The 21,900-nt window shown below is 34.7% G+C and overlaps 3 protein-coding genes across 4 annotated transcripts; 2 read left to right on the plus strand and 1 right to left on the minus strand.

Moving 5' to 3' along the window:
• The first annotated feature begins 3,545 nt into the window (after positions 1-3,545).
• On the plus strand, positions 3,546-10,972 carry LOC107620360 (vacuolar cation/proton exchanger 3). Of its 2 annotated transcripts, none has more exons than XM_016322557.3 (12): positions 3,546-3,902; positions 4,010-4,366; positions 4,448-4,515; positions 4,592-4,620; positions 4,984-5,180; positions 5,284-5,496; positions 7,533-7,664; positions 8,369-8,485; positions 8,561-8,614; positions 8,927-9,043; positions 9,919-10,012; positions 10,655-10,972. In XM_016322557.3, the coding sequence occupies exons 2-12, from the start codon at positions 4,016-4,018 to the stop codon at positions 10,663-10,665; spliced, it is 1,383 nt and encodes a 460-aa protein (XP_016178043.1). In that variant the 5' UTR covers positions 3,546-3,902; positions 4,010-4,015; the 3' UTR covers positions 10,666-10,972. The 2 variants fall into 2 exon arrangements, with proteins under 2 accessions (XP_016178043.1, XP_016178093.1); XM_016322607.3 differs by having other exon boundaries at positions 3,752-3,902; positions 4,014-4,366.
• Positions 10,973-11,323: 351 nt separating this feature from the next.
• On the minus strand, positions 11,324-16,822 carry LOC107620508 (P-loop containing nucleoside triphosphate hydrolases superfamily protein). The gene is made up of 11 exons (XM_016322677.3): positions 16,329-16,822; positions 15,623-15,632; positions 15,188-15,250; positions 14,699-14,812; positions 14,441-14,502; positions 13,946-14,000; positions 13,632-13,833; positions 13,327-13,433; positions 13,153-13,208; positions 12,211-12,303; positions 11,324-11,700 (listed from the first exon to the last, which is right to left on the minus strand). The coding sequence occupies exons 1-11, from the start codon at positions 16,746-16,748 to the stop codon at positions 11,593-11,595; spliced, it is 1,290 nt and encodes a 429-aa protein (XP_016178163.1). The 5' UTR covers positions 16,749-16,822; the 3' UTR covers positions 11,324-11,592.
• Positions 16,823-20,599: 3,777 nt separating this feature from the next.
• On the plus strand, positions 20,600-21,583 carry LOC148575673 (uncharacterized). Its single transcript, XM_088501683.1, has 2 exons — positions 20,600-21,449; positions 21,540-21,583. The coding sequence occupies exons 1-2, from the start codon at positions 20,600-20,602 to the stop codon at positions 21,581-21,583; spliced, it is 894 nt and encodes a 297-aa protein (XP_088357809.1).
• Positions 21,584-21,900: the final 317 nt, after the last annotated feature.

Consider the following 21,900-nt stretch of genomic DNA (forward strand, 5'->3'; position numbering starts at 1 on the left):
GCCATAAGCGTAGAATTCAATCCTTTCATGTCAACCTCCAAAATTAATTTTCTTAGAAGAAACATCAATCTTTGATGAGTTGATGATAAGACTAAAAATAGCGTAATAATGCGTCAATTTCTTTATATGCATGGATGATAAACATGCTCAGTGCAAGCTTTCCATTTGTATCAATACATTATTTGTACTAAAGTATTAGTTGTTTTTATCAAAATCAGAAATTCAAATAGACAAATATGCACAGCACGACACTATAGGTAGATTATGAGGGTGAATGAATTCTCTCCATTTTTTCTTTAAATGAGTTTGTGGTTTGTCAATTGCAATTTTAACATCCCTTCAAAAAAAAAAGAGAAATTTCTTTAATAGACTAAAACTCATATGAAACAATCAATGCATATAAAATAGTCAACCAAATTAGTATACATTAAAAATAAACTACTACATACATATATTAAAAAATATATGAATATAAAAATATATAAAATACATAATAATTAAATTTTAAGATTGTATTTAATTTTGAGGATAGAATAAAATAAAACATTAAAAATAAGATATACAAAATACAGATATAAAATTAATATTTTTATATTTTATTTTATGATAAACTGAATATAAATAAAACTAATAATAAATTGTATCTCTGTATTTTTTTTTATAAGAAAGACATAAAATATACAAATAGCCTATATTTTACCTAACAAACACAATTTTGTGTTTTTCTATTTATGTCTTACTATCTCGTCTTTGTAAACAAATATAGTTTAATATTCAATAATTAATATATTAATTATTCAAAAAATTATTTAATTTTTTTAAACAAAAATAACATCAATTTCATTGAGGGTATGTTATTAATATAGATTCATTGCTAAAAACAACAATAATAATAATAATAATACTTTTTCCTCAACAATAACCAATTCAAATTATTAAAATGATATTTTATTTTGGAAAGGCAAGAAAAGAACGTATTTTTATTTATTGCATAGAGAAAAGAATAAATAGGTCCCTGACCTTTTGTTTCGTAGACATTTTTGTTCCTGACCATTGAAAAATACTTTTAAGTCTTTGGCCTTCACAAAAAATAGACGGATCAGTCCCTCCGTCCAAATGCCTCCGTCAGACCCAGCAGAAAAGTCTGACGTAGCTCCCGTAATGCTTGTCACGCGTACGCGTCGCCTAGCAGACTTTCCTCTCACGTGTACGCGTACGCGTCGCCATGAATTCAGCAAATCCTTATTTCTTAATGAATTCTCCACTTTGCATGCTTTTTTTTTTCCATTTCTTTTAAGCCATTCTTACCTTCAAAACTTTAAATCACTCAAAAAAACATATCTCGAATGGGAGAAAAGTAAATTAAATTTAGCTCTAACCCCATTACAACCATTGAAAAGACCTCTTGATATGTGTATCCATACATTGAATATATGTTGATTGGTAGAAGAAGAGTAAGTCTTAGAAAGCAATATTAGTAGAGAATTGAGAGAATCGACCCTCAAACACTAGAGAGATTAGAGTGCAAACACTTCCGATGAGAGTTCGATGCTTAATCCCTTGTTCCTTATTTTCACGAGCTTTCTTCTTACAAGTATATTTATATTTCATTTTGAGATTTGAATTAGTGGAATTCATAAATCATCATACTATCTTAACCCTACTTGTTCATATATGTTCTTGGAAAATGATTCATTTTTAACCAAGTAGGTAGACGCATTTTACATATTAGTTGATGAACCACAAGAGTTTAGCATGAGGACATGCTAATGTTTAAGTGTGAAAAAGTTGATGAACCACAATTTTATGGTTTTTATTGTATTGAATTTAGTGGATTTTATCAACTTTTTCCACATTTATTTACTAAAATAGTATGGTTTTGTGAATTTTTCCTAAGTGTGCTTAATGATCGAAAACATGCTTTCTAGGCTATTAAATTGCTAGATTTAATTTATTTTTCTCCCATTCGATGCCTTGATATGTTTATTTGAGTGATTTAAAATTTTGAAGGCAAGAATGACTTGAAAGAAATAGAAAAAAAAGCATGCAAAGTGGAGAATTTATAAAGAAATGAGAATTTGCTGAATTCATGGCAACGAGTACGCATGACCCATGCGTATGCATGAGAAGGAAGTCTGTCAGGCGACGCGTACGCGTGTATTATGGGAGCCACGTCAGACTTTTACGTTGGATCTGACGGAGACATTTAGATGGAGAAATTGATCTATTCAAATTTTATGAAGGTCAAGAACTTAAAAGCATTTTTCAATAGTCAAAGATAAGAATTTTTGCAGGCAAAAGATTAGAGACCTATTTACCTTTTTTCCTATTGTATATTATGACCTCTGGAATGACACGGTAATAAACAAATTTAGCAAAAGACATGCTGCGAGCTAGGGGTGCACAGACCCGGCCCGGCCCGAAGGCCCGGTCCGGTCCCGAACACTTTAGGGGCTAATTTGGTGTGATTTCATCGGGTTTAGGGCCGGGTAAGGGTCTAAAAAATAGACCCGGTCATTATTTCGGGTCGGGTCCGGGTCATAGCTCGGGTCACCCGAAGTCGGCCCGGTGGCCCGGTCATCATACACAATTAATATTTTGTGTTATTAGTGATGGATAATGACTATTCTTATGTGAAATTTAAGTATTATAAACCTTAATATTTTGTGTTATTAGTCATTATAAGACTATAAGTTAATGTTTTATGTTTAGAATGCATAAGACTTTAGACTAATACATAATATTGCATTATTTATATTGATTTAAATATTTGGTATTATTAGACAATATTAGTATTGATTGTGGTTTTGCTTTAGTATTGATTGTGGTTATGCTTTTATTTTAAAGAAGGGTTGGTTCTTATTATATTTTTCTAAGTAAATTTTACCATGTTAAATAATAGTTGGATTCTTAGAAATTTGGATATTTTTACATGCTAGCTTACAAGAAGGTATCAACGTAATGTAATGTTAACGGCCCGGTTTTCACCCGATTTTTACTCGGTATAATTGTGGCCCGAAAGTGTATTAGTTTCATCGGGTTTAGGGTCGGATTCGGGTCTAATAAATAAATCCGATATATATTTCGAATCGGATCTGAGTCACATCAAATCCGGCTTCACCCGGTCCATGTGCACCCTACTGCGAGCCAGCGAGCGGTATGCAAATTAGATAGATTTAGACATTAGACATTTAGTTGTGGGGATGGGATATTAATTAAATTGAAAAGACAAATGCGGAAAGAAGGAAGATGTAAAGTACTCGCGTGAGAGATGTGTTTTGGTAATTTAGCATTACAAATTTATCATCTACATCCACATGTATTGTATTAAATCCAAATGAATTAATAATAATAATATAGTGCATTAATTATAGGATTATAGATATACGAGGGGATCGAAAAAAAGATGAAGTAAGAACAAAGAAAGAGGTTTGGTAGCTTCGAAGAAGCTTCCTAGTCGTGACTCTCCATTCGCCAACTCGCCGGCCATCGAACGCCAAGCCAAGCCACAACAACAATAGTGGCAAAGAAATTTCAAACAAAACAATTACCCAAAATTAACCACTAGTATCTATCAAGCAAATAAAATCTACTCTCTTTCTCTTTATTTTCCTTTTCTTTTCTCCTCCTCCTCCACTTCTTCCTCTTCCATTTCTTCTTCTAGTCCCCTCCTCCCCAAAATCGCAACACATAATAATAATAATAATAAATAAATAAATACAAATATTTTCTTGCTCCCCTTTGAGTGAGCTGTATCTGCTACAACAGTCCACTGCCCTTCCTCCCTCCCTTGCCGCGGTGTGGGCTCCACCGACACCGATTCGACTTCGCCGGAGCTGGATCTTTAGCTGGCGCTGCTAGCTGCTATATATCTTCAATCGGTTATACTCACACAAGTGGAAGTAATTTGCAATTCGCACTTTCTTGCTGCTTCTTTTTCATTTTGTTTTTGGATCTACGATGTTGGTTGGAACAGGCAGGTTTATTTAACTTTCCAACTTTGATGCAGATAGGTATGCGGATGGGGTCTCCAGATTTCGACGAAGAAGAGGAGATTCCGTTGAAGGAGGAAACTTCCTTTACCTCTTCTTCGTCTTCGCCGACGAAAGGAGGACTAACTCATCACAGTCACGGTCACAGTCATGGTAATAATCACAATCACAGTAATCGCAACAGTCATGCTTTCAGTTTCGAGACCACCACGGCGGCCGTGCTCTCTCCAGATTTACCCAAATCTTCTGTATTCAGGCTTTTGCGGATCACACGAATCAGGAGTCTTTATGTAGTCTTAATCAAAGCCAAGATCAACCTACTCCTCCCCTTTGGTCCGCTTGCCATTGCCCTCCATTACCTCACCGGAAAACATGTATGCTTAATTTCCTTCCTTTTTCGTTACACTCTTTATATTCCATTGCCATTCACATCAATTTTTGTAATCTCTTAATAGGGATGGGTGTTCTTCTTCAGCTTGTTGGGTATTGCTCCTTTGGCAGAACGTTTGGGTTATGTTACTGAGTACGTTTCTTCCTTTGATCTTGTATTACCTTACTATAACTATAACTAACGCTCGCGCCTATTTACTCTTACGTAGGCAACTTGCATTCTACACGGGACCAACAGGTATATTACTTCAAATCTTTTCCTTTGTTCCATTCCGAAATATTTATTATTTTGAAAAATTGGTACATCAACCATTCGATGTATCAAAATGCATCCAGTTATGAATGTACCAGATATTTTGGAATTGAGGGAGTATAATCTAAGGCTGAATATTGTAGATCAATTTAATCGGGAGATGGTTTTGGTCAATAACTATGTTGTACATATTTTGTTTAATAAATCTCTGCATTTTTTTCTTTTCTCATTTGTCCTGTTCTAGTTATTGCTTCATTTGTTGATAAAAAAATGTTATTGCTTAATTCCTTTATTTTTATTTTTTTTTTGTGTGTCAATTGAACTGAATTTTTGTTGGTGCGTGTGCAGTTGGGGGTCTGCTCAATGCCACATTTGGCAATGCAACCGAAATGATTATATCAATCTTTGCATTGAAAAACGACATGATTAGGGTTGTTCAACAATCGTTACTCGGCTCAATCTTGTCGAATATGCTCCTAGTTCTTGGATGTGCATTCTTTACCGGTGGGATTGTCCACTACAAAAAGGTGCAGGTTTTCAATAAGGTACATATCGTCTGACTGAAATTATTGCTTGCAGCAATTGTTTCTTTGTGTTTGTGTCCTCCTGATGTCACAGAGTTCACGTTGTAGTTGGCCTTTGGAACAGGCCGCTGCTGTTGTCAATTCCGGGTTGCTGTTGATGGCTGTGATGGGCATACTTTTCCCGGCGGTGCTTCACTTTACTCATTCGGAGGTTCACCTTGGGAAGTCGGTGTTATCTCTATCAAGATTTAGCAGCTGTGTAATGCTAGTCGCGTATGCGAGCTACCTTTTTTTTCAACTTAAGAGCCAGCCCAATCTTTATAGTCCTGTGGATGAGGTATGTTCTTTTGTGGCCGGTTTAGTTTTTCTTTTTTGTTTCTTTGTATCTCTTGGTTAGTGGTTATAGAAACAGCCACTGATGTAATTATCAGGTTAAGCTGCGTATATTATGCCCTTTGGGTTTATCCTTTTCCCGTACCCTGCGTTAACGCGGGATACTTGTGCACCGGGATGCCCTCTTAGGTTAGTGGTGTATGATTATTCATTATTTTGTCATCCCTTAAGTTTCCTCCGCATAGCGAACATTAGATGTTTGAATCTCTGATATCTCACATTTTTGGAGGAGATGAATGGATTTTTACTGTGTGTGTTAACTAGCACCTAGCGGTGCTGGATCCAGGGCCCTCCCACCTCTCCCCTTCCTCTCCTTCTCTCTCTAATCTCGGTCTCTATACAAGATTTAGTTTGACAGTATATTGTTTTCATTGATTATGTTTAGTTTATCTAACATATATGTTTTTCTTATCTACAGTTTTTAGATAAACAAGAAATTAGATAGACAAAAATCCTTTATATAGAGCAATGCTAACTTTTTAGCAACCTTCACTCTTTTTGTTGGACTCAAATGTTGCTTCAATTTGTTTATTTTTTAATCATGTTAATGAAGATATCCATTGTAGTACTTCAATCCATTGTACTAAATAAATTTCTCTCTCCTAGTAATTGCTAACTTTATTAATTATTTTTTCAAATACTAATTCCATTATAAAAAGTTATTATGTTAGTTTTTTCCCCATAAAAAACTGAAAACACTTAAAGGAATGTGTGTTTCTAAAATTAGATTATTATATTATTATTTTTTCAATTTTGTTTTCTGTAAGTGGATTATTATCATTTTAACTTTTTATAAAAATATATTTGTAGAAAAATCTAAATTTGTCTAGATACTAGTAATATAAGATTTTGGTATATAATTTTTACTAAGCAGTTAAATAAATAATATATGATATAATTAAATAATTTAATTTCACCACAAATAATTAATAGGAGAGAGAAATATCCATAACCCTATATATCAATATCATCAATTCATCATCATCATCATTAACATGGAGAGAAGATGAAAGGGATATTATAGTAAAACAAAATGAGTGAGTGGTGCAAATGTTCACCCAATGAGGTTAAGATTAGCATTTCTCATACCTCATATATGTGCAAATACAATTAGTTCCATTCGAATTTATATACCTATACATAAAGAGGACTGGAGAGAAGATTGGAGTATGCTTTATTTTTCTTTAATAAAACAAAAGAATTTAGCCACTCCTACTTTTGATGAACCCAAGATGATAGATTAAAGAAGTTGTCATCTTGACTAATCTCACATTTTGATTACTATTCCACACATTAACGATAAACTATATTTTTATTCTAATTTTTTTTTAATGTTCACATTATTTAACGTAACCAAGAATTGGTGGTATATGACTATTTTTTAATTGAAAAAATGCCACCATTCTACCAGCAATGTACAAGTGTAGCAATGCTACATGACCAACAAATTTATCATTTTTGGCCAATATTTGGCCAATTCTAAACTCTAAATACGAAATTCTAAACCCTAAACTCTAAATCTTAAATCCTAATAGTATAAAAATAAGGTGTTGGCTCAAAGTGTTTGCTAATATTAATAAAAAATGTTGTCCCCTTTGTCACAGAGGATTAGATATAGACAATAATGGTTCTGGTCTCTTTCATAAAATCACGTTTATCACTTAAGATGTGCATAGTTGAGTTATCTAGCTTTGCGTGTTGGTTGATTTCAGTGTAACTGTGTAAGCGGATTATTTCTTTTGCAGCATTCATTATAAGAAAAACCATTCTTTCTCTGCTTTCTTTGTTTTTTCATTTTTTGCGCAGGGGATTAATTGTTGCTTTTAGGTGATTAGAATTTTATATTTTGACATTAGAAAGAAAATAAGTGAATGTGGTTATAAAGTTTTCCTGTATGTTCAATGGCCCTTTTGCTGTTTTACACGTTTTTCTTGCATAAAATTGACCCTTCTATGTCTAATCTCCATAATTTGTGATTAGGAAGGAGTTAGTGGTGAAAATTCAGATGAGGAGGAAGAACTTGAATTAACTCAAGCGGAAGCAATAGTCTGGCTTGCTATCTTGACGGCATGGGTATCTTTATTGTCCGGGTACCTTGTAGACGCCATAGAGGTATAGCTTTAAAATCTTCTCGAATTTCTTGTCATTATGCTTCAGCTATCCATATACCCTTGAAGCTTCTTTTCTCTTCTAATGTTGAAATGGGATCTTTATAGTTTCTTCTTAATTTATATTTCATTTTATTCTTTAATGTTGAAATTCAGATGATACAGCATATCCTTGTTCTTAACCTTGTCAATGCAACTCTTGGTTTAACCTGAATCGAATTATTAAATTCCTGGTGATAATATGAACAGGTAGAAGGAGGTTTATTTTTCTCATCAATAAGTCTTTATATAATCATGATATAAAACGGAGACTTTATGCTCTTATTTATAAAGACAAAAGTTCAAAGTTGGGATAAGGTCACTATTTGTAGGGCCTAGTTTCAATTGTATCTGGGAAATTACTTTTACATAGCAATGCAAGTGAAGATACCCTGATTCGTTTTTAAACATAGGTCAAGTGCAAATGTAGTACATGACCAGCACCACATCACTGAACAATGAACACCAGAATTTATAACAAGAATGATTTGAAAACATAACGGGAATTGAAACAGACACCGAGTTTGAAGTAGAAGAAAAATTGACTTGATTCTCTGAAGAACAGTGTCCTACCTGTGTTTGTTGACAAATAAATAACTTCGGTTTGTTCTTGTCCACAACCATTGCATCATCAATTGTGTTTGATATATCGTCTTTTGTCTCTTTCAGGGAGCATCTGAGTCATTAAATATGTCGATGGCATTTATCAGTGTCATCTTGCTCCCAATTGTTGGCAATGCTGCAGAACATGCAAGTGCTATCATGTTTGCCATGAAGGACAAACTTGTAAGTGGCTTTTGGAGCCCCTACTCTTTATCTGAGGGTACTGTTTAATTGCTAATGTATTCAATCTCTCTGCAGGATATCACCATTGGAGTTGCTGTTGGATCATCTACACAGATATCTATGTTTGTGGTATGGCCCTGTACTTTTAAAAAATGTGTATTTATTTATTCTTTTATAAACCAAAGATAGTAAAGTTAGGAGTTACTCTTGGTTCAAGAAGGTATTTAGGGGAGGGATATGGGAGTCGAAGCTCAAATGAGTCATCCTGGAGACTAACCACTAAGTTGTGGCTCAGACACGGTCCTGTTATTAAATGGCTCAGACTAACCTAGATTACTTCATCTCATAGGAACATGTTTTTTCAGTTATTAACATTTTCCCAACATGCATGATCATCATAGGAGAAAAGGTTGATGATTCTTATTCTCTTAAAAATTGTAGATCCCATTCTGTGTGGTTGTTGGATGGTGTATGGGAAAAGAAATGGACTTGAATTTTCAACTGTTCGAGACTGCCACTCTTTTTATCACGGTGCTGGTAGTTGCATTTATGATGCAGGTATGCACCTCCTTATTTTCCCTTATGAATTGTGCTGTTTTGTTTCCGTATTTTATAGCCATCAATAATTGGAGATTAATTTTCTCGTGTTGTTTAGTTATGACAGGATTCAGTGTCTAAATTACTGAAGTTGAGTGAAAAACCAATATGCCTGGATAGAGATAGATTGGTTTTGGGAAAATTCTGAACCAATTCAATAATTTGTTATTTGTATATAGAAAATTACGAAATTGGAAATCTTCTTAAGTGATAATGTTTGTAAGGGATGGGATGACCTCTTTTGGATCATTTAGTGAGACCACAAATGCTAATGCGCTCTAGAAAAAGTAAATGACAATTAACTTTCTATTAAAGTTAAAAAGAGAGAAACAAAAAATAAATCACCCTAAATCCTATACTCTAAACTCTAAATCATAAATATGAACCATTGATATAAAATATAATGAATAGAGAGCTAATATTTGTTTAATTAGCAAGGAGTACAACACTCCTTAGTAAGAACGTTTAAGGATTCCTCATTTTAGAGAATCCAAATCCAAAATATACATATGAAGCTTCTGACATAATTGTTCCATGGTAAACCTAAATCAAGAATTAGTCAACACCACAAAAGTAATACCTAAAAAAATCTATGTTGTTTTGTGCAACGGAATTTCACAACCGCTTTGACATTTTTGTTTTGTGCCCTGTAACTAAATAAAACAAGAACAAGTTTAATTGCATAAATCATAACTATTTTGTTAGTAAATTGTGGAACATCAACAAATTGCCCTTGGAGTATGAACTGAGGTTTCAGTATGTGGTGCACTGCAAGTGTCTCTATTATTCATATTTTATGCAAATAATTCATATTTTACTACTTTTACCTTTTGCAGGAAGGAACCTCAAACTATTTTAAAGGCTTAATGCTTATATTATGCTATCTTATTGTCGCTGCCAGTTTCTTCGTACATGTAGACCCTAAAACTGGTGAGTTTACTGAAAGATATATTCATAATTCATAGTAGTTAGTTATATAATGGAGCTGAAAGCTTGTACAAGCTCTACTTTGTTGCTACTGCCAAGTTGGCACTATTGTTTCTTCCTCGTCTATCAACTAACTGTCAAGTTTTAAGCAAAGAAAATGATCGGAAAGTATTTTGCAAAATTGGTGTTGATTCTCATTTTTGTCCTTGATAGGTACAAAGTGGGTTATTTTTGGTTTCCGGAGGTTTTGATAGGTCAAAACAGTCTTCGAAGGTAACAAATGTGATTGAAATGAGTCCTAGTGTTTAGAATTCAACACACATTTGTTACCTACGGTATTATTTTGACCTATCAAAACTTACACCAACGTGTATTAACCCATAATCTTTTGCATTATTCTCTCCGTTTCAAAACAATTGTTGTTTTGGATTCATTGAAAAACTAATGTATTTACACAATCCCATTATCTAGATACATTTATTTTTCAGTGAACTTAAAATGTGAAAGCGACAGTTATTTTTAAAATGAGTTGCATTGAACAAGGGTATAATTGCTAAAACAATAAAATTCCGAACACAATTATTTATAGAAGCGAAAAAAAATCTTAATGTTGCTTCTGAGGTTTTGTTGTGGAATCTGTTACAGGTGATGACTAGATACCATAACGATGGACAAGTGTGTAGGGACTACAGTCCACGTTATCTTTGTTTTCCACTTCCTTAACACGCAGCAATGTATTCAAATGGGTTCTGAAGCTTCATTCATTCACCATCACCATGGCGTGGGGAAAAAGAATAACTTTAGTGACGGCGATCATTGTTGTCCTGAGCTGAAAATTTTTCAGCCGTGTATTATATTGATTTTGAAAAAGATGGATTACTGTACTGGTTTTTTTTTTCCCTTTTAATGTCCCCCATATCTGTCATTCATTTACCAGGGAAAAGAAAAAAAAAATTCTTCAAACTAGTGTAGTCTCGTTTTTGCTTGGTTGCTCACGGTATTTCTAAGTCCAACATGTCAAAGACTAATTCGTTGCGGATCTGAACTCTATTAAGAGTCTGCTGCTGGCTAATAAGTTACTGCATGTACAAAGCAGAATTCAAACTCTCGATACTTGTTTAAGTGGACAAGTGAATTGACCACTTGACTAATTCAAGTTGGTTGTGTAGTCTTGTTTAATCACGATGAAAATTATGAATTACAGCAGAATATTTAATCATTTTACAACATGTTTGGTATTAGTAATCCAAGATGGCTAGTTAAATCATTAAATAAAAAAAAATGTTTCTTGAAGAACTTGAAATACATACTGTGTTTTTCTCCCAAAAAGAAATAGTTACTTATTTATTTACCAAAGATAGGTAACCAGGAGAGAAAGTCAGAAGATGAACAGATTTCATCCATCTCTTTATATAAACTAAACATTTATCATTGTTATACTAGTTACAAAAACAGAATTTGGTAGAGATAAATACACTGATCAGATCAGAGTTATTATCATTGCAACTTCAGAAGGGTTTCAGACAGATCCATTCATAATTCTTGATGAGTTGCACTGTTGCACCACATCGGCATCCTCTATATTATTCTTGTATATTCTTCATGTATTCCTTTGAAAGTTTAGTTTCCATTATTAACTGTTGTTCTTTGATCAGAGAATAACCTGAATCAACTAAAGCCTCCATTGTTTGCTATTCCATCCAAATACCAAAAACCTGTCAGTTTCCCTTTGCATTCGTTTGCATTAAGCAAAACAATGTCTAGAGAGAGGAATATAATGCTAAGTATTCAAGCAGATAACTCCTGTATGACTCCAAAAACATTATCCACTTTTTTCCCTTTTTGAAGAATAATATTGTCTATGTGGAACTCTATTTAACAAACGATAGGAATAGCAAGGAGATGTTGTCAGTGAAAGAATTGATCTCACTTAACTGAGTAATAAAAGAGATAGTCACAAAAAAGAAAAAAAAAAGAAAAAAAGAGTAATAGCAAGAGATACAATATTATATATAAAATCATTAGATCCCAGAAAATCCATTAACCTACTTCATTTTGGCTATATTTTATCATTTTTAACAGAAAAATGAACACAGTCAATATTTCATCAAATGCTTATCTGATAAAAGAAAACAAATATCCATCAGCCTTAAAAGCATAAGCACGACATTTCATGAGGTTCAAGGGTCTTATTAATTTACCTCTGGAGGAATAAATACAGGAAGACTCTGGTCCTTTTTTCTCTTGAGAAATTTCTTTCCAAAATTTTCAATGCCTCCAATATCTTCAATCCACTACAATTCCACCACAAATATGTGTCTGTAAATTAATAGTGATTTTGTGGGGACAAAGAAAAAAGAACCAAGGAGGAGGAGGAAAGTGAAAAGAGCATGGACATCTCTAATTTACTGCTATTTGCTGCATATGAGCTTAGGATTCATAAACACAAGGTTTATGACCAAAATGGTCAGGACTCTAATAGTTGGTACTCCCAGTGTTCAGTTCACAACTAAAGTTCAATCCAAGGTTATATGGACATAGCATTGTCATGTACTCATGTTTTTAGATGAAAATATTTCAATAAAGGGTTCCATTGTTTAGAAGCTGTCTCCAGACACATAGAAACAATGAGACAAAGAAAATAGATTCTTGTACTCGTTGTTTCTGTATTTGCATCCTGTTAATACAAACATTGAACTCCTCTTTGGATGGAGGAACTAGTATCAAACCAGCAAAGTCTGAGAGACTTGATGATGACTTGATGATGCCTTTAAGCAACATGGAACTTAAAATAAAAAGTAGATGTGAGATGCTAAATAGTTATGCATTCACACAAGTTAAGGGTTCTAAATTCAGATCTTTATCCATATTCGTAACACAGATTGGGGAACCAAGGATTGTTTAACTCATCATAAGTTACCAAAAGGAGGGAACTGACAAATTTTGCTGTATTAATTTTGTCAATGTAGGAAACTTCAACTAATCATTTGTTTCATTGCATCTAAAGCCTATACCACTAACATTTAATGGAATAATAAAGAGGATAGTGGGATGAGACTTCGTTCGTTGTAGTAAAGGAGAAAGGTAATTGAATTTTTAGATGGAAAGTCAGTATCTTAATACAAATTTGGGAATCTGAATACCTTTAAAATAGATCTGTCATATGTACGTGATCTTAAAGCTCCATAGAAGTCCAATGCTGTCAATTACCATATCGTTTGAAAAAAAACAATGTCAAAGTGAGTTATCAGAAATGGAGTTGTCAACAGAAATGTCAAAACGTTTTAGGACCTACATGAGATGCAGATAAATTTCACCTTGATTAGGAAATGTGTTCACAATCTTTATTACTTCATCCTTAGGTATGCCATCTTTTTCGTACATTCTATGAACGATATTCACAATATCTTCATGGTTAGGTTGCCTGTTCCACATTCACATAGAACATCTTAGGGAGCATTACATGGTTAAAATATGTAGCTTTAACAATCATGTCAAACATCAAAATATCTACCAGGAAAACCAATATAAAACTTAATACTAACCCTCAAAAATCAGAACTTTAATGAAATTCATGAATGATAAGTACAATAACCCTAGAATACGAAGGATGAAAACTTACCAATAAAACTTATCCATCCTGCCATCACGTATCAGTGGAGCATAAATAGTTGAAAAATCATTCCCTGTCACAATGATTGGAATTCTGTTGGTGACGTCCGATTCTCGCCAATCTTGGCCAATACTTACTCTTGTAGGATTGTCTGATAGATTCATAAGTGTCCCAACAACGATTTGATTATTGACTGTCATTTGAGTATTCCCTGTATGAAAACAAGAAAATTATGTTCACTAGCTAACAATTCTGCCAAACAACTGCAACACTATGGAAACCAACAAAGTGTAATGAACAAAAATGAAAGAATATTATATTACCAAATCTACCAAGGCCAGCATCAATATCGTTGATCATCAAGCAGCTCATTTTTCCCTGTATCAGGCACAAACACAATAGTAGATTGCATTAGCAGATTAAAGAATTGCAACAACTTTTTTCTTACTTCATAGTGCAGCTAGAGCTGAGGTAAAACTGGAATAAACAATTTAAGACTATTTTAGCCAAATTAGCAAAACATTGGACTGGACATATCAGACTTCAGTGAGTCATGTTCAGCTTCCTTTCTTTGTTATTTACATTCAATTGATTGTGCATAACATCAGCATATGTTAAACATGAAGGCTTAATGCAACAATTCCACATTACCTCGGAAGATACAATCATAGCGTTCAACTTCTTTTGAAAGAAAATAGAACATTATCTTTCCAATGCCAAATGTTCCATAATCGATCACATAAAGTATAAAGTATAATTTATAAAGAAAAATTTATCATAAAAAACCAAGACATACTGAAAACTTTAAAACTCCTAACTTGATTCTGGACCACTTGAGATGCTGTTCTATAGCGTTCACGAATCAGCTTTCCTGGCTCTCCTGTTAAGAAAAGTAGGATGGTGAATTCAAGGAAACTGTACATGTATATGTATTCATAATTATACATATTCTACGAAAGGTAAGAAATAATGAAAAATAAATATTATCTAGAATTTTCAGGTAGTTCTTCAAATATGTAGTGTTTGGAATAAGAAATTATTAATGAATGAAAAACTGTGTAAAAGAAACAACTTACCAGCTCTCTCTGATTCTAGTTCCCCAGCAGACATAATTACAGGTTCAATTCCCATGGCCTGAAATATAAGTTCTGTTTGGAATGATTTCCCTTGCCCTTTTCCTCCCCAGATACCTGAAAGAATGTGAAAAAAAATGCAGGTGAATTTAAAATAGGATGAGGAAATAACTCTCTTGTATACATATGTTTTACCTTTTCACCCTGATTCAGTTTGAGTTGAGTAGTGTGAACTAATACTAGACTAAATAATCAAGCTAGGGAATATCAATATCGCATTCCCAAGAAAAGGAAGTTTTTCTTTTTTAAGGAAAAGATAATAATCTTTGTTCCAAATTATCTGCCAGTTTAAAATTTGGTACCTTCACTAGCAGCACAAACTGACTACAAATCCCGAAAAAGAAACTGTGTAGCCAATATTATTTTACTTTATTTCGCATTTTACATAAATTAACAGGAAGATTGATTTGTATTTTTTAGTTTGTTATATACCTAAAATCAAAGGAACTTTAGTATTGAGGAGATGAGCAAGGTAGTTCTTCACAATGTGACATACTGCACACATAGGAAAAACAAATGTTACAATAATGTCCATCTTTGGGTACAATTATCACTTCAAAATTAGAAAAATTTAATAGTGGAGGAGCAATCATCATAAAGTCATAAACACTTGAGTTATTGCAAGCAACTAAGTGTAAATTTCCTTTAAACAAAATATACACTTATCTCACGGATTCCAGTATGGAGAAGAGCATATTCATATAAATCATAATAGTAATAGTACTATTGAGTATTGACTATTTTCAAGTCTGAATCACTTGTAGAAAAGAGAAAAATAAATGAAGGTGTACCAATCTGTCTTATATTGCTTCAAAATGAATGAGTAATTAGAGTTTGTTGATGAAGACCCAGTTTCAGAGAACTTACCAACTTTGTCCTGTCAAAAGAAAGTCAAGAGAACCTGAAAAAATTAAATACCATCCAATATATAAAAAAGGAAACCAATCAACGATGAAGTGAAAGGATGACAATTTGGCTCGTCTAAGGTTAGTATTTATACTAAAAGATACCGTAGCTGATTTAATATGTATATATCATTTTTTATCCATTATTTTATCTACTACTAAGGGGGCATGGTATGTACTCATGAGAATATGAACAAGAGAAATCTTAAAGGCTTCGTTGGTTGGTTTTTCCATTTTCAATGTTTTAATTTTGCGAACACTAAGTGAAAACATAAATGAAATATTGAAAATGAAAAGGCCAATGCAAATCATATTCGATGTTTCTATCTTTTCTTTCATTTTTTTTCCCTCATAGCAGAAAATAATAAAAATGAAACGAAAAAAAGAAAGTCAAATTCGAATTCCAAATTTCCAAAACAACCATGCTCCGTGATCATAAAATATCAAACATCGAATCAGTCATTCGTACAAACTTCATGTTAAAATACAGAATATACATTGAAAATGAGTTAAAAATATTTATAAACAAATACATTTGGTGAAGTACATGATCTCTAAAGCAAGGTTCTAAAAATAGAACTTGACATTGAATTCAGAGATCTAGAGTGAATCTTCGTTTTAGAGGATCTTTACTGAAAATGGAAAATGGCGGTTAGTTGGTTAGTTACCATGAAGAGAGGAGCAATGTAATAATCGCCCTGAAGGTACTGAAAGGACCTGGTGACCTTTTGGCGATAATCAAAGACAATGTCAGAGTCCTTGCCGAGAAAATCGCCGACGAAGAGGGAGTCGATGACGCCGGCACGTTGGCCGACGGCGATGTTCATGTTATCGGCCTCTTTGCCGAGCCTGTAAAGATAGTCTCTGCCTTGTGCGTCTTTTGCTTCCCACGAAGACTGCTCAGACAGCCTCTTCTTCTTGTTGTTGTTCTCCTCCTTCTCACTGCCATCACTGCAGCACCGCACACACAGTTTTGCTCCCACTCTCAAGAAAGGTAACCGCTTCTTCTCGATGCGCATGCTTGTATGGGCCGCACACCATCCTGATGGAATAGCAGCCATTGCACATGCACATAATTGGAGACTCATTCATTTCATTCTGCACAAAAAGTTTTTCAATGCCACGTGGCATCCCTCCTCGATCTTATCCCTATCCACTGGTTACTATTTGCCTGCCCCTCCACTGAGATTGGTAAAGTTTCTGAAGAAGAGAGTTGTGCTTCTTAAAAGCTCAAACTCTTTTCTCTATGTTTAGTAAATAAAAAAAATTGTGTGTTTATATTTGTAATTTTTAAAAGATTAGAATACTTTTAAAAATATAGAATTTTTTAAAATTATATTTTTTAAAATTTAAAAGTCTAAATATAATTTCATATGTTAATTAATTTTTAAATTTAATACTCACATTTATATTTATTATAATACTTCTAAATTTTAAAACTATTTTACCAAATATAATTAGGGGTGTCCGCGGATCGGATCGGATCGGATATGGCCGAAAATTCGATCCGATCCGCACAATTTTCATCGGATCGGATCGGATATGATATCCGCACTTTTTAGTGTCGGATCCGATCCGCACATTTGCAGATCGGATCGGATATATCCGCATAATTAAACCTTCTCTTTTTAATCATATTTTTATGTAAAAAAATTCGATAAAAATATTTCTTTCGTACTTTTAAACTTATTTATTCCTAAAATACTTTTAATCAAACTCTCTCTAAATAACAAAAATAAAATCATACAATATATGAATAATAATTACTAACTAAAACATATAAACAAGTAAATATAATATCAAACATATATATTTATTTATTTATTAATTATTATAGTGCGGATCTGCGGATTCGCGGATGTAGAGCAGATATCCGCGATCCGATCCGCAAAAGATGCGGATTGGATCCGATCAATTTGCGGATCGGATCGTATCCGCAATTTTCGGATCGGATGCGGATATTTACTGCGGATCTGCGGATACGATCCGATCCATGGACACCCCTAAATATAATTGTTGTTGTTTATATTTATTCAAAGTTATTTTTAATTTGATTTACCAAATATAAATATTACAATTCTTAAAAGATAATTTTTTAAAAATTAATTTTTATAAGTTAATTTTAAGAAGTAAAAATTTTACCAAACTATCAAATTCTTATGAAATCAACTTGCTAAACTACTCTAAAAACTTACGCGCATATCCTTGGAAGCATGTTTAATTGATAATTGAAAATTATTAAATAATTTATCAAATTTAATTAAATTATTATTTTATAATTATTAATTATTAATTTTATATAATTTTTATTTTAAGGTAAACTATTCTTTTGGTCCCCTACATTTGGGGTGAATTCTGTTTTAGTTTTCAACGTTTAAACTGTTCTATTTAAATCCATAAAAGTTTTGAATTGCATCAATCAGGTCCTTCCGTTAAGTGGGTGTCAAATTATTGACGCCGTGTCCGACGTGGCAAGGGATAGGTGACAGTGGTTAATAGACGTGTAAGCCTTCCCGCCTTTGGACATAACGCATGCTGCTTATCCTGACTCTTCTTCTTCTTCTTCTTGTGAAGCACGAAACGCAAACGAAAAGCCACAAACCCTATCGCTCGTCACTGAAGGCTTGCGATTCGCAGCCAGAGAAGTGACATTGTCGTTCAGTAACGTTAAAGGTCCACAGCAGCAATGAGTTTGAAACCCTTGCTTTCCGGAAGAAGATCGTATCAGGTATTCTGTTATCAAATCTTCTGAACCCATTTGTTTTTCATCTTAATGCATGTTGATATGTAATGATGTATGTTGATGTGTGATTGTTTTGTTTTATAGTTTCATATTCATTTCTTGTTCTGTTTTGGAAGCTTTTATTTTGCCCTAGTGATTTTATTTATGCATTTCTGTTGTTGTTGATCAATGTGAGAATTTTATGAAGTGTATTGTGTATGTGTAACAGATTGTTCGAAAAATGAGTTATTTTAGTGTCAAGATACACCATGGGGGAAGTTTGGATTTGATGGTGAACCTTTACAGTATGTGGGGGTGAGACTTCAATAGTGGACTACTGTGATGAAGATAGGTGGAGTAGGTTCGAGGCTATGGAGATAGTGCTCGAACAGGGATATGTGGTAGAGAACATCGCTGCAATGTGGTATAAGTCTCTGAAAGATGAAACAGATGTAAGGTTGAGGATGCTTCACACAGACAAGGATGCCATGGACATGGCTAGAATTGGAAAAAGGGACAACATGGTGGAGCTTTTTGTTGTTCACAAAGATGCTGCTACTACTAGGAAAGGCTGCACTATTGAGAAAGTTGAACATATAGATGGTGGTGAGGCTGCTACACCCACTGCAGACACTGTTGGGCCTGGTCTAATTGTGTTGCACAAGGCCCAATCATTTGCTCAGGCCAAGGTGGGTAAGAAGCCCAAGGTGGTGACAAAAGTCCAGAATGATGTGTTGGAGGATGGTGATGAAGAGAGGTCAGAGAGGTCAGATTTTTCAGGTGATGATGAATCTGAGGATGATGACTACCGGCCAGGAAATGATGATGAGGGGGACAATGATAAACAATGGAGTGAAAATAGCTCTGGAGATACTAATCTGGAGGTTGCATTTGATGACAGTGATGATGATCGGAATGGTGATGGGGGTTTGTATGATGTTGAAGTCACAACTACAAAAGATCCCCCAAAGGCTGAAACAGAGTGTTCCAACTGAGAGAGAACAAGGAGAGCACAGTGGCAGTGTTAATAAGGGTAAGGAGCAAGTGGTGGCTGCTGGATTAAGGGATGAGGATGATGGGTATGAGAGTGAGGGGTTGTGGGATGTCCCTGTAAGTGATGATAAAGGGGATCCCTTGTTGAGGAGGTACCCGTTGTATAAGAGTTTGAAGAATATGAAGGAGTATAAATGGGAGGTTGGGACAATGTACGTAGATAGGAATGTTTTTAAGGAATGTGTAACGAGCTATGCTGTGCACAGTGGCAGAGGAATATGGTTCTCAAAGTGTGATAGCTATAGGTGCAAAGCTGTTTGCAAAGAAGGTTGCAAGTGGTTTGCTTACTGCCATAAGATGAAGAGAGAGGATACATAGCAACTGACCAGCTGTTACAAAAAACACACATGCTCTAAGGCAACCAAGATTGGTATAATGAGTTCTCAGTGGCTAAGTAAGGCTTTTATGAAGAAGATCTGTGAAAATCCGAAAATCAAGTTGAGAAGTTTGATAAAGAAGGCTCATAGCAAGTGGAATGTGGATCTTACAATGACCAAAGCTGCCAGAGTGAAGCAGCAAGCCCTGGATGAAATTAATGGTACTTACGGAGAGTAATATAGGAGGATTCATGACTATGCTGCGGAGTTACTGAAGTCTAATCCGGGTTCCACTGTTCAGATACAAGTGGAGAGACCTCTTGAATTTCAGCTAGAGACACCAACTCTTGGTACGGACATGAGACCACGATTTCAGAGGATCTATATCTGCTTGGATGCTTGTAAACGGAGTTTCATGGTGTGCAGACCCATGATCGGCCTTGATGGATGCTTCATCAAGGCTCCATATGGGGGTCAACTTCTAACAGCCATTGGATGGGACCCCAATGATCAGATTCTGCCAATTGCCTATGCTATTGTTGAAGCAGAGACGAAAGACTCATGGAGATGGTTTTTGTTGAATCTGTGTGATGATTTGGGAGTTGATAAGATCAGATGGTGTACATTCATGAGCGACCAACAAAAGGTAACTCTCAACCTAAACTTGTATAATTAATTCTGTCTTTAATTCATGTTGTGCTATTATTGACTGGTGATGTTTTTAAATTCTGCTTCAAAGGGATTGATCCCAACCTTTGATGAGTTGCTGCCTGGCATAGACCACAGGTTTTGTGTCAGGCACTTATATAGCAACTTCAGAAAAAGGTTCCCAGGTGTTCAGCTAAAGATGATGATGTGGAAGGCTGCAAAGGCAACATATGTCCAGGACTGGGAGAGGAGGATGAAGGAGATTCAGCAGGTTGATCAAGGAGCTTATAATCATCTCATGGAGATCCCTGCCAAGTATTGGAGCAAGTCCAGGTTTAATTATTTTCCTAGAGTTGATACACTTGTAAACAACATGTGTGAGTGTTTTAACTCTGTTATTGTAGAGGCTAGAGAGAAATCCATTGTGTCTATGCTAGAAGATATTAGGGTTTATCTAATGAATAGGTGGTCTGATAACAGACAAAATATAGTTACATATGCCGGAGAAATTTTGCCAAAAATAAACAAGAAAATTGAAAGAGAGTTTGATAAGGGAGGGGAGTGGTTGGCCATATATGCTGGTAGGGACAAGTATGAAGTGTCTAGCAGTCAGGGTAATAGAGCCAAGTTTGTTGTGGACTTAAACTTACATGAGTGCTCCTGTAGAAAGTTTCAACTAACAGGTTACCCTTGTGAGCATGCCATGAGTTGCATTAGAAAAATGTGTCTAGATGTTAAGAACTATGTGAACAAGTGTTATAGGAAAGAGACCTACGTGGACTGCTATCAACATGTAATCTACCCACTGAATGGACCAAATCTCTGGTCCCGGACTGAGAATGATGATGTGCTGCCACCAGTGTTTAGGAAACCAATAGGGCTCCCAAAACTGAGCAGGAACAAGACTAGTGATGAGCCACGCAACAATGGATCACTGTCTAAGTTATCCAGGACTGGACAACAACAAAAATGTTCATATTGTTTTGCACTTGGTCACAACAAAAGAACCTGCCCTAGAAAACGTAAGATGGAGGCCTCAGCAAAAAAAGGTAAAGTTGTTGTTGTCAATTTGATTACAATTCCTTACATGTGAATGTTGATACTGTCCAATTAACCCAATTTGTTGTTACTGTTTATAGCAGAATGCAACTCCACAAGCCAAGAAAGGTGCTGGCATAACTAGGACTCCAAAATCCAGTAAGATCCCAGCCAAGACAACAACACAACCAGCAACAAGACTTCAGCCAAAGAGGAAGAGCAATACACAAGTTGGAGGGAGCCATGAGTCACAGACATCCTCCAAGAGAGCTAGATGCAGCAGCAGCGCCAGTCAACCACAGCCATCAACAGCAACAGTCACTAGCCCATCAAGGAGGACCCTGAGGTTCATGGCAAAAACACCACCTAGGCCTGGAAGGCATTGGGATGAAGAACATAGTAGATTTTAGTGTTTACCATCTGTTTTGTAATGAATCTGTCAATGACCAAACGCTAATGTCC

This window comes from Arachis ipaensis, chromosome B1, assembly GCF_059453495.1.
Source record: "Arachis ipaensis isolate K30076 ecotype BB chromosome B1, ASM5945349v1, whole genome shotgun sequence".
NCBI classification, from domain to species: Eukaryota; Viridiplantae; Streptophyta; class Magnoliopsida; order Fabales; family Fabaceae; genus Arachis; species Arachis ipaensis.

Excerpts from the sequence above, each read along its gene's own strand:
- LOC107620508 (XM_016322677.3), bottom strand. The coding sequence starts at position 16,748 with ATGAGTCTCCAATTATGTGCATGTGCAATGGCTGCTATTCCATCAGGA. Across the intron at positions 13,209-13,326 it reads GAACACATTTCCTAATCAAG|CATTGGACTTCTATGGAGCT; the intron begins GTGAAATTTATC and ends GGTAATTGACAG. Across the intron at positions 12,304-13,152 it reads ATGACAGATCTATTTTAAAG|TGGATTGAAGATATTGGAGG; the intron begins GTATTCAGATTC and ends GTGGAATTGTAG.
- LOC107620360 (XM_016322557.3), top strand. The coding sequence starts at position 4,016 with ATGCGGATGGGGTCTCCAGATTTCGACGAAGAAGAGGAGATTCCGTTG. Across the intron at positions 4,621-4,983 it reads ATTCTACACGGGACCAACAG|TTGGGGGTCTGCTCAATGCC; the intron begins GTATATTACTTC and ends GTGCGTGTGCAG. Across the intron at positions 5,181-5,283 it reads AGGTGCAGGTTTTCAATAAG|GCCGCTGCTGTTGTCAATTC; the intron begins GTACATATCGTC and ends CCTTTGGAACAG.
- LOC148575673 (XM_088501683.1), top strand. The coding sequence starts at position 20,600 with ATGATGATGTGGAAGGCTGCAAAGGCAACATATGTCCAGGACTGGGAG. Across the intron at positions 21,450-21,539 it reads GGAGGCCTCAGCAAAAAAAG|CAGAATGCAACTCCACAAGC; the intron begins GTAAAGTTGTTG and ends TACTGTTTATAG.